A 12,359-nucleotide genomic window follows, 5' to 3' on the forward strand; every position below is an offset into this window, starting at 1 on the left:
TTGATCCAACAGCATAATGATACCAAGCCTCACTATCAATGGCATATTTTCTAATCTTTCTAATCTTCAAGCGCATTTTCTCCATCTTGATCTTGTGATCATCGACGACATCAGCAACATGCAACTCCAATTCCATCTTCTCCCCCTCAATTCTTTTCAATTTTTCTTTCAAATACTCGTTTTCTCTTTCAACTAAATTTAACCTCTTGACAATATTGTCGGTTGGAATTTCCGGTTCACAAACCTCCTAGACAAAAATATCTATGTCAACTTGATGGGCATAATTTGTCATAAACACGAAATGCAACAACTAGTTTTAAAAGAGAATATACCACATCCGAATCATAACAAGGACGAGGGCCGACGGGGACGGATATCAAAACCATGGCACTATGTATAACAAACAACGTACGGGTAAGATAATTATATGAGTAACTATATATCCAAATCACACAAACAACAACTTGGTAATGTAAACCATTTATGAACAAGAGGCTCACCACAAGGTGGTGCCGGCGACGGACGGAACGGTGCGGGCGATCGACTGTGGTTACGACGGAATTTAGAAGGTACTAAGTAAACCACACCTACATATGCAAACTAAGTGTTATTTTTGACCTCAAATTGCATATAAATCAAATACTAGCACATATATTTCCTCCCAAATTACTAAACTCATAAATTAATCACTATACAAAGCATTGCAAGAGCTAATCTAGCAATGAGAGATGAAAGGACAAAGTTGCTAACCTTTGTGATCATTTGAATGGACGGGGGCCTTCAAATCTTGACAAATTTTGGGCAAAATGTGTGATGAGCTCGAGAGAAAGAGGGGAAGAGAGAGGAGAGAGGAAAGGGGAAGAACAGAGCGAGCTCGGGTGGACGAAGGGTTTATGTAGGACGACCTTTAGCACCGGTTCGTGCCACGAACCGGTACTAAAGGTGCTGGAGGGGCCCCGGACTGACAACATCCTGCCACCACTCACTTTAGTACCGGTCCGTGGCACGAACCGGTGCTAAAGGTCGGCCACGAACCGGTACTAATGAAAGCGGCTGGCTAGCCGTTGGAACCGGCACTAATGCACACATTAGTGCCGGCTCAAAAGCAAACCGGCACTAATGTGCTTGACATTTGACCATTTTTCTACTAGTGTTTCCTCTGTTCCTAAATGTAAGTCTTTTTAAAGATTGCACTACAACTACATACGGATATATATAGACATATTTTAAAGTGTAGATTCACTCATTTTGCTCCGTATGTAGTTCATAGTGAAATTTCTAAAAAAACTTATATTTAGGAACGGAGGGAGTAGTGCCGAAAAGTCATCGTTGGCCACGTGAACAGAAGAAAGAAGAACGAAGAATGAAGAAAAGGGAGAGAGAGGTTTCATGTCGGGTCTAGTTTGTTTGAGGATTTCTGTTAGGTTCGTATTTTTTTAACTCTTCAAAATTTAAAAAGTGAAGATTTGAGGAGATCTTTGAGGAGTTAAATTTTGACGGTTCGGCGTTACAAACCCAGCCGGCCATACAATCGACTCCATCAATTTACACTCAACAAGTATAAGCATTCATGTTAGGGTACTGTCAGTGCGCTGTACGTACATGTGGTGCCTACCTAGGTGTAGTATATTAGCGCATGCAAGGGAGGCAAACGTACACTCTCCCCTTGCATTGCCCATTGCCCATGCCTATGCATGTAACAGTTACAAGCGTATGTTTAGTTCCATGATTGATTGTTTAGGGTGATTAAATAAACAAGAATATTTAGAATTACAAGTTTACAACCTACATTAGCTTATTACTCGAGGTAATATCACCGGAAGTCATAAAACTAAATCGATGTTCAGTTTGGTGTTAGAACTTTGAAAATACGGAATTGTAGTCACTCAACTTGACTCAAGCGTGCACATACGGTCACAAAATACGTATGCAGGCGTCTCGGTGTGTATGGCCCGGTCTATCATTGACCGGAGGTGCTTGACAGAGGTTTTTGCACAAAACACCCTTGCAATTTTTTATTCGTGGGAAAAGCCGACCAACATGATGCATTTTTTGACAGAACTACTTCATGTTTATTTCTTTTCAAGAAAGTCAAACACTGTACTGCGAAAAATAACGCCAAAAAATGGAACACATAAGGTCTCGAACACAATACCCAGGATTACCACATTAGCGAGTCTAGCCACCATACCAATCACATTTAGATGCTTGCTAAGGATAAAAAGCCTATATGTACTGGTGCATGCCCCACCTGTTATTACAGAATGTAAATTAACATAAATAGGTGTAGCTATCAAGTCTCGAACTCACGATAGAAGGCTAGCACAAAAACAACCCTGGCCTCTACAACATGCACCTCTTCATTTTTTTAGAAATTTGTAGATAGTATGTAAGTTATAATTTCAGTAATAAAAATAATCTTTGAATATTTGTATGTTATATAAACTGTGCATACAAATGAATAACCTACTTTCAAAAATATTATATATTACTTTAAAACTATTTCTATATTTAAATTAATATTTAAAAATTATAAAAATGTTTGTATGATAAAAAATATTCATAATATAAAATGTAAACTGTTGATATGAATATTAAATCATGTATAATATTTAAATTATATGTTTTTAAATATAAGTCATCAGTAACAATTCTAGACAAGTGAATATTCATAAATATTTAGTAAATGTATGTATTCATAATTTGTATAGTTCAAATATAAGGCATGATTGTATATTTTTTAATGGATTCATTAAACATATTTACTTAATAAACATTTTCAATGTCTGTATTAACTAAACAGTTTTATAGAATAGAGAAGTTTATATTTAATTTTTTTATTTACTAATGATTGTTTGTATGTATAATATTTTTAAAACACAGATATTTGAACATAAATTTATGAGTAAAGTTTTACAATATCCTAAATAGTTTTTTCTTGCGTTTATGAAAATAGTTTTTCATAATAATCACTATTATATTTAAAATAATATCTACTAATCAATGTCTATATGTAAAATATTTTTAACACACAAATATTTGAAAATAAAACATACATTTTGCAAATATCGAAAGAAATAGCGCGCGCAAAGTGGGCCGTAGTATCTGCAGCCCATTTGAACTCCACGTGCTTCGTCCACTACATATAATGCTATTATCCATAGCAGACATGCAAACTAGATGGTTGGAGTGGCTAGACTAGGTAACCTTGCTAGAGCGTGTGTCGTGTTCAAGATCTTGCTCGCACACATTTTAGGCATTAATAATTGCAGTACAGTGGTCTGCTTTTTTACAAATAAAAAAATGCAAGGGGTTTTCATGCAAAAATGTGTCGCAACGGTCGACTTTTTTTGCGAATAAAATATACAAGGGTGTTATGTGCAAAAATACATTTGCTGAGTGTCCGACATGTGGGGCCTATACACAAATACACCTGTAAAGGTATTTTGTGACCGTATGTGCACGGTTGAGTCAAGTTTTGTGACTACAATTCCGTATTTTCAAAGTTCTAGCACCAAATTGAACATCAAACGCAAGTTATATGACTACCAGTGATATTACCTCTTATTACTCCGTACAGCACAGCAGCAACACCACCACATAAACTAGCTAGCTAGGGAGAGGTCATCTCATCTTATAAAACAAAAACCAAAATAAAAATAAAAATACTAACCAACCTGCATGGGCCAATTCAAATATATGGGGTCGGACGGGGGAAAATGCATGCAAAGAAATTAACATCAATGTCTACATGTGTCTTGCATGCATGCGTGGCTGATGCGATTACTAATAAAGGAACCTAGTCCCTTCTTGTGTCGCTGCAGCACCGGCACCGTCGCCGTAGAAGAAGAAGCCGCTCGGCGAAATCATCTCATGATGCTCATAGGTCATGATGTCATTCCCAGATGATGATGCTGCTGGTGGTGACAGCAGGTTGTTGGTCTCCTCCTCCTGCTGCTGAAACTGCAAGCCACCAAACATGAAGCTCTCCTGCAGGCCAACAGCAGCAGCACTGGTGTTGTTGGAGATGTCCACCGAGGAGAACGACGACGTGTACTGCTGCTGCTGCTGCTGGTCGCCTCCTCGGCCTCCAAACATGAGGAGCTGGCCTAGAGATGCAATAGAAGTAGAGCTAGTGTGGTGGTGGTGCTGCTGCTCAAGGGCGAATGGTGGTGCCGGTGGCCTGGAGCCGTACTGCTGGCCATGGGCGGCGGCGGCGATGAGCAGGTGCAGCTGCTTCTTCTTGAGCTTGGTGTTCCAGTAGTTCTTGACGTCGTTGTCGGTCCTCCCGGGGAGCTGCGCGGCGATGATGGACCACCTGCTGCCGATGGCGGCGAAGAGGGCGCAGATCACCCTGTCCTCCTCGTCGGAGAAGTCGCCGTGCTTGATGTTCGGCCGCAGGTAGTTGAGCCAACGCAGGCGGCAGCTCTTCCCGCACCTCTTCAGACCTGAAACATCTCCATGACATGAGTGAACGTGCATGCACGCGCATGTGCAGAAATGCAGATGGGTATAGCTAGGTGTGATGGACATACCGGCTTTGGTGGGGAGCGCGATCCAGTTGCCGCCTGTGCCATTAGTGTGGATGTAGTCCTTGAGCTTCCTGTCCTCCTCGGGCGACCATGGCCCCTTCTTCACGCTGCCCTTGTCACAGCAGGGAGCTCGACCCATTTTCTCCCTCTTCTTCCCTTGCTCCTTTCTTCCTCGAGTTCCTGCCTAAGCTAGCTCCGGATGGGAGGAAATGGAGAGAGACAAGTTTAAAGGCAGCTCGCTAGCTCAGCTAAGTTGGAGATATATAATGCGGCCGGCAAGCAAGTCAATGGCAGTTGCTAGTACGAAGGAGGATGGCTCTAAATTTGTCTAGTTTCTCTCACCAAGCTAGCTAGATGTACTCTCTCTCTCTCTCTCTCTCTCTCGGCAATGGCAATGGCAGTGACATCCATCTCTTCCTTGTAGTGTCTGTCATCCGTCGTTTCATGTCTGTCATCAATCAATCTCACACACGGACACGGCTCAAACAACTAGGAAGGGGTAGGCCACAGCACACCTCAGCATGCATCACCCCCTCAACCTAGCTTGTACTTTTGGAGACCCTTCCTTTTTGGTGCATCATGTCCCTCACCTACACACATGCGCACACTCTCTTACGTGTGTCTCTTTTTCGAGCTCATAGTAAGGCTAGTCATAGTGGGAGTAACTTAGCAAGTAACATAACACATCTTAAGAAAAGTTTGCTTATGTGGCATGTATTTAATGAGGAGAAAAGTGTTTGAAGTAACATAATATGTTACTGTAACATAACGCATCTCAAGACAAAATGAGTCTACATGTTAATAAATAAGGTCTTGCATGATACCACATATATGTTACTTCCCATTATGAAGATAGTAATATAGACTAGTAACATATGCATATGCATGTTACTAGTCTATGTTACTTCCCACTATGACCAGCCTAAGTCATAGCAGTAACTAGGCTACCAAGTAGTACTAAAAAGGGCCAGCCAGTTAAGGGCAATAAAGCTAGGTAGCTAGGGTACAAATTTAAGGTGGATGCATCATGCATGTATATATGGATTAGGATGATGAACCTGAGTATGCAAGACAAATCCATGCTTTTCGCCGCATATATAAAATAAAGAAACTAACTGCTCTCTCTATTATAGTAGAAGAGAAGTGAGATCTTGACAGAGTGGGCACCAGGATTTAATTAGCTATTATTGACAAAAACACTGATCCTTGTCGACATGCAAGCATCATGCATGATTACTCTCTCTCTCTCTCTCTCTCTCTCTCTCACACACACACACACACACACACACACACACACACACACACACACACACAGATTTAGACCATGTCAAAGCCAATCAGTTGAGTATGATCGAAACAGTACCATGGAATCTTAACAACATGCCACTTTTCTAATTCGTTGGTTCTCATGTCGCCACCCAACCAAGTTTTACTAGAAACTGGTCCATCCATTGTTAATTTTGTTCCATAGCTACGTATACTAGCAGTATAATTGCAATATATACACATATATACGGATGTTGTAGAGTAGGAATCGTTCACGCGAATACAGCAACACCCACCGTACTGTTGGCATCAATTGGACAACGGTTTTGCTATTTTTTGATCAATATAGCTCAGTTCATGCTATAGCCGTTGAATTATGGGCGGAGATTCGTGCTGTTTTTTTTTTCAGTTTTTGGTTGTTGTTTTCTCCTCTCACGTGAGGAGAAATAATCTCAATCGACTAAGCTCTAGGCGCACGCATTGAACAAACGAATATATATACCCTGAAAAGAAAAACTTGACAAACCTAGATATGCATACACACACAGACACACTGACACACATATAGTACTATGTAGGTAGAATTTGTGGGGGTTTGCAATTAATGCATGTGTACGTAACAGCAGTGTAAATGTGTAACATGCATGTAGGTTGGTGAAATAATTAATTGCATAGCGTTCTGATCGACAGGGGCTTAACCAAAAGGGAAAGCACTCTTGGTACATGGAGAACAAATGTACGGTGGGAGAGTTAAGGGACAAAGACTTGTGTAGGCACGTACGTGTTATGTACTTTGCAGTAACATTTACGTACTTGAGTACTATGTGTACGTATGTAGCGTACGCCTTAATGATGATTAGCATGATACGTATATTGCTACTGGTCTACTACTACTACAGGCATGCATGCATGCATGAATATGACGCAATGTATGCGTGCATGTGCACCAAAGTCTTTTTTCGCTTTCACGTCATATCTCAGATCGACCGATGAGATCACCAGCTAGCAAGCTTGCCATATGTATGCGTCCAACCATCACATCTTATAGTATGTTGCATCTCCCTCTCGTCTCGTCTGATCTGGTCTGCTCTGGTTATTGTCTCATGTGCACCGTACGTACGTGCGTGCGTGCCACAGGTCAGGCTGTCACGTACGTACCTGCGCCAAATTGGAGTATAAATAATGTACTATTAGTACGGTGCAAACTGCATGCAGAAAAGGCAACGTTACGGTCGATACACCCTCTTCTGTTCTGTTGCAGACATGCAGCTACAGTTTTTTTTTTGGGGGGTGTTATTGCAGCTAAAGTTACTGGTACTAGTAGATTCCGAATAACCTAAATGTAAGTTGCCTGGTTTTTAATTTGGCCTAGTCAAATTCGTGGGAGAAGGAATCAGGCGCGGCATCGAGGCCCGGGAGGTGGGCATGCGCGCAAGGCCTCGGCCTCAGCCGCGAACGAGCCATAGTCGGTGGAGGCGAGTTTGAAAGCTGGTGGTTCAGCGTGCCCGGGGAGGGGTGCAGGCTCGTCGAGGAAATATCTTTTAGTGCGCTGGTTTAGAGGCTTGTTCGGAGGTGGCGCCAGCATGGCGGTGGGCGACATTGAGGGAAGGGTGGGGCAGCCATACTGACGCGGGAGCGCAGGCGGCGGAGATAGGCGGTTCAGACAGTGGTCGTGGGTGGTTTGGGGAAGAATATTAAGAAGAGAGTGTGGGAGGTGGAAGAAGACCATCTGCAACTTTACATCAAACGCCTCGGAATAATCGATTGACCCAAAAAATCGGCCGACTAACTCCTACACAGGCCTGTAGATTCAACATTTAACAATTTGAAGTACAACTGCTAAGCTAGTTAAGCGATTTCTGAAGAAAAAAAATTGTGTGAGTGAAACAGGGGTACGAGAGGTACTGCAGTTACCGTATACCAAACACTATGTATACGGAAGAAAGAATTGTGCAAGTACTGGCTAAGCTAGATGTACTATGATACGAATGATTTTCTTTCTTTGGCGTTGCATTGGTACTGCATGTCAATTCCATCCAAAAACACCTAGCCTGATGTACATAATTCGTACGATCCATACATATTCGTACGTGGCATGTACATACGTATGTAGTTATATCATACATACTGTTAGAGATGCATGCAGATGCTTCAACGGAAAGCAGCTACGGAAGATGAAGTATTAATCATGTACGTGCACCCATAAATCAGTGGTGTCCATCGTTTGCATCTGAATGATTTATTTTCTTCATCGTGTGTGCGCTTTTAGAGCATCTACAGCCGCATACGATAAATATGACCCCTCAAATGCCCGCGGACGCTTTCTCCTTAAATTAACACAATTGTATTCAGACATCTCATACTAGATTCTCAATTTAATATAAAAGCATGCAAACTAAAAAACCTATGTACTATGTAGATGATCTAGCTACTCCTCGTCAGATGTCGATAATCTCCGTGCCCGGCTCCGGCAGCATGGGCGGCAGCTATAGCTCCGGCTGCTCCGCTCCGGCCTCCTCCTCCTCTATCTCTGCGTCGAGTTCGGTGAAGAGCGCGTCGGACGCCACCTACTCCTGTCAGAGGAACTGCCGGTTGGCCTCCATATAGGCCTCATCCTTGATGGACCCCAGGATGGCCTGCTGCTCCGCCATCTTCGTGACTTGGGCGACGACGAACTCCTCCTCCACCTCCGCCATGTTGAACCCCGGAGCAGGCTGCTCCGCCTCCTCCTCCTCCGGATCCGGATCCGCCACCTTCATCGGCTCTAGTAGCTGTTCTCCCTCCTCCTCCTCCGGCTCCGGTGAGTCCGGAGGCAGCCCGACAGCGATGCGGACGGCGCACCTCGCCTGGATCTCCTCCACGATCTGCCTCCAGCGCTCTAGAGTCAGCATAGCGTACGTCGTGATCTTGCGCCGGACCATGGCGATGTCGAAAAGCGTGCGAGAGCGGGGGAGAGGAGGCGGACGGGCTCGGGTGCCGGCGCAAAGAGGAAGGAGGTGGATGGGCTAGGGTTGGGGGACGACGGCCGGCTTAAATATCCGGATTTGGCCTCGAGCAGCGAACTGGAGAGGCGCAGTGCGGCGTTCACACCGCGGCGACGGAGGAGGCATCCGTCGGACCGCCGGGTTTCCGGGCAATTATGCGTGGGACCCTATCGTCAGTCCTATGTGGCGGGCACGCCCGGGGGCCCCATATCTGCCCCCATATTTGGGCTGGATATGAGGGGTGTCGGGTCAACCCGGGCGTTTGAGGCCCGTTTGAGACGCCCGTCTGGGTCATATTTTCGTGACCAGGTCAATGACCGGGCGGGCCGCCCGGGCGTTTGAGGCCGGTTTGGGGAGTCCGACTATAGATGCTCTTAGGGAAGCTCTCCGTCATTGTTTTTATGCGAGACAGGCCCGAAAGCGTAGGCTTGGTCGTCGATGGTGAGGGGGCTCGTCGGATACCGCGCGTGCGGATCATTTTAGATGTAGGCTCTAGGGTCCTAGTGGCTTAGGTTTTTTGATCGTTCGACGTCTTGGCTTTGGCGGCGGTGATGATGATGCTAAATAAAGAAGCTCCAGATTTTTCTCTGGCAAGGCGATCGTCTATTTGGTTAGTGATGAATTTGGGAATCAGTCTGTTCAAGCGGGGATGCCATGGCGGCGGGGGCATCCTTGTGGTGGGCTTGTGTCCTCGGACTCCGCCGTTGCGACGGCGTCTGCTCTAGGGTCGGCGCGAAGCTTGGAAGGTGGTCCAGGAGCGGATGCAGATCGTGGTCTGCATCGACGACATTTGAAAGACGGAACATGTGCTGGATTCGTGGTTGATGGCTGGCACGTATGGCTTCCTCCTTCGGCGGCTTAGTCGTGGTGGAGTGTTAGATCTGGAGTTCAATGGCGTGTCTGGAGTGTTGCCCTAGTCCCAGTCTGATTGGTTCAACGGCAATGGCTTTACCTTTGGTGAGCCATCTTGAAGGTCAGTAAAGCTGCATATCAGCGATGGAGCCGCATCGAGCTTGGGTGAGAAGGTGATCCGTCATTTTCTTTTTCTTTGTTATTTGTTATGGTGGTGCCGGAGGCAGGTGACGAGTGTTGGTGTCAAACTCAGAGATGTTCTGTTGTCCTTTCAATTTTATCATGTCGGTCTTTACTAACCTATACTTTGATCTTTACTATATGGATGAGACACGTATTATAATGAAAGAAAGTTAGAAAGCTAGTGCAGGCTTGGGTTAACTTACGGGGAAATGATGCAAATCAACCGGCCGATCGCTCCGTCCGTTCCGCCGCATCGTACATGTGACACGTGTTCACAGGCCCAGCACACCGCTGTTCTCCCCAACCTTATCATGTTTGCTTTCTTCTTTCCACTTTTCCCCAAGCACAGCCAGCCGATATACGGGCTTGTGCGCCGCCATCGCTACGTAGCGCTACAACCACCAAATCGCCATGCTGCTCCGGCGCTGCAAGCTGAAGGTGAGCACCGCGATCCTGACTAATGCCATGCTGAATACCCTCTCTACAACAATGTCGCTGCTACAGGTCTTGTATCTGATGCCGATCGCCATTGCTGCAACGATGGTGCTGATGCATTCGTTGTTGTCGGCCGTTGTCGCCTCGCGTCGGTATTGTAAGGGCATCTCGCCGCCGCATGCTACAAGGCCGCATATGTCTTCTTGTTTTCTGAAATATGGGAAATGTTTCAATGGAAACGCAACGGTGCAGCAATGCGGGCGCGGCAACATTTTCTGCAACATATCCTCGGTTGCATAAATACCTGCAACAAGTCCTCAGTTGCAAAAAAGAAATATGCAACAAGACATCTGTTGCAAAAAAGTTCTGCAATAAGACCTCTGTTGAGAAAAAGAAATATGCAACAAGAGCTCCGTTGCAAAAATGTTCTGTAATAAGACCTTTGTTGCAATGGTGAAGGCGCCGCTCGGCCACTAGATGTGACAGATTTGATAGCTCGCGATCCGGCTGATCTCTTGAAAAGACCTCGATGTCTGAGCTTGTGATGGGAAGCCATAGAAATGAGATTTATAAAACGGGAAAACGAAAGTTTTGAGATAAGCCCTATAAAACCGGAAAGGAGATAGTATATTAATGCAATTAATTTGCAAATTAATTATGTTTAATTTGGCATAGAGTTATGAATATTAATTTGTTACCCGGCAGAAAACCCGGTATTAATTTGTTCTAAAAAAAAGTAGGAGCATTTACGCCATGTCCACTATAAAAGGCTCGTCATTCATCTCTTCTCTCTCAAAAGTCACAACTCACCATTCTGCCAACAACAAGATTACAAATTCCTCTGTCAGAATTAACACATCATCTAGCTAAAGATGAGGGCCACCCTAACGCTGCTGCTACCTCTCGCGTTCCTCCTCCTCGTGCTAGCACCAGGTACGTGCCCATTTGTCCATGTAATGCCTACGTTGCTTCACAAATTAAATGGATAGTGTAGCTACAAATTAAACTGCAGCCATGCATGCATGGTGTTTATATCCCACTAATTTTCGTCTTCTTCTCTGCTGCAGCTAAGGCGAGGTGTCGGGTGCAAGGACAAACCCGAGCCGCCTTGTCCATGCAACCAGGCGGAGTGTAACACCGATAGCCGCGTAGCGTACGGTCACCTTGGGTGCCCGAAATCTGCGACCAGCTGCTCTTGGACAGGACTGTGCATGAGTCAGGGGTGCAACTTCACCTACTGCGTATATAGATAAGATAGGAAGGCATGTCGACCTGATAGAATAATAAAGATGATACCATGGATGGCAATGCAGTATGTAGTTCTATTCGCTGCAAAGTGATGTACCTGAATGGTGAATTATTTACATGCCTACCATGGATATGTCTCTTTTTTATATTATCCAGAAATAAAAAGTGTTCACTTTAGAGTCAATTACATCATAGGTGTCTGAACTCGCCCCTAACTTATGGGAGCAACTAAACTGAAGTAAATGTTACCTTTTGAGGTGCTTCGGTAAGGATTTTTTTTGTGTGGAAGCGCGCCAAGTAATAAGTCAACCGTCACCACGTGTCGCGTGTTGAGCGCTTTTTTTGACTTTTTTTTAATTTCCTATGTTCTCTTTGGGTATTAGATGGCTTTATTTTTGTTTGGCTTTTCAGTTTTGTCTGGTCTTCCCTAGGTTTTAGAGGATTTTGTTTCGGGAAGCAGTGCTTTTTCGCAAGATGCACAATATGTGCTTTTGCGGGAAGCATAGTTGTGCTTCCTGAAAAAGGGAAACCACATATTTGCTTCCGCAAAAAGTATAATATGTGCTTCCAGGAGAAGTATAGTTATGTTTCTTGGAAAGGAAAAAAAACGGCTGTGCTTCCGTGAGAAGCACAGCTCGAAAACACAGCCTTGCTTCCGCAGAAGCACAGACCGTGCTTCCCCGAAAAAAGGGAAAAGCAGAACCCATGCTTCCCAAAAAAAAGTGAAAACCACACCGTGCTTCCGAGCTCCGGTTTTTTCGTTTCCTTTTTTGTATTTGTTTTTTATTACTTGTTTATTTAGATTTTGTGTTTTTGTACTTTCTTTCTTGTTTTTAGTTTTTTTGAAAAAAATTATCAA

General features: G+C 44.4%; 1 protein-coding gene and 1 long non-coding RNA gene across 2 annotated transcripts; one reads left to right on the forward strand and one right to left on the reverse strand.

The window, feature by feature from the left end:
- Positions 1–3,526: 3,526 nt before the first annotated feature.
- On the reverse strand, positions 3,527–4,746 carry LOC109785890 (uncharacterized). Its single transcript, XM_020344471.2, has 2 exons — positions 4,536–4,746; positions 3,527–4,448 (listed from the first exon to the last, which is right to left on the reverse strand). Exons 1-2 carry the CDS (start codon positions 4,669–4,671, stop codon positions 3,787–3,789), a joined length of 798 nt encoding a protein of 265 aa, XP_020200060.1. The 5' UTR covers positions 4,672–4,746; the 3' UTR covers positions 3,527–3,786.
- Positions 4,747–10,973: 6,227 nt separating this feature from the next.
- Positions 10,974–11,677, forward strand: LOC120969524 (uncharacterized). The gene is made up of 2 exons (XR_005763807.2): positions 10,974–11,185; positions 11,320–11,677. It is a non-coding gene; the product is annotated as an uncharacterized lncRNA (long non-coding RNA).
- The last annotated feature ends 682 nt before the right edge of the window (positions 11,678–12,359 follow it).

Source organism: Aegilops tauschii, chromosome 7 (genome assembly GCF_002575655.3).
Source record: "Aegilops tauschii subsp. strangulata cultivar AL8/78 chromosome 7, Aet v6.0, whole genome shotgun sequence".
Lineage (NCBI taxonomy): Eukaryota > Viridiplantae > Streptophyta > Magnoliopsida > Poales > Poaceae > Aegilops > Aegilops tauschii.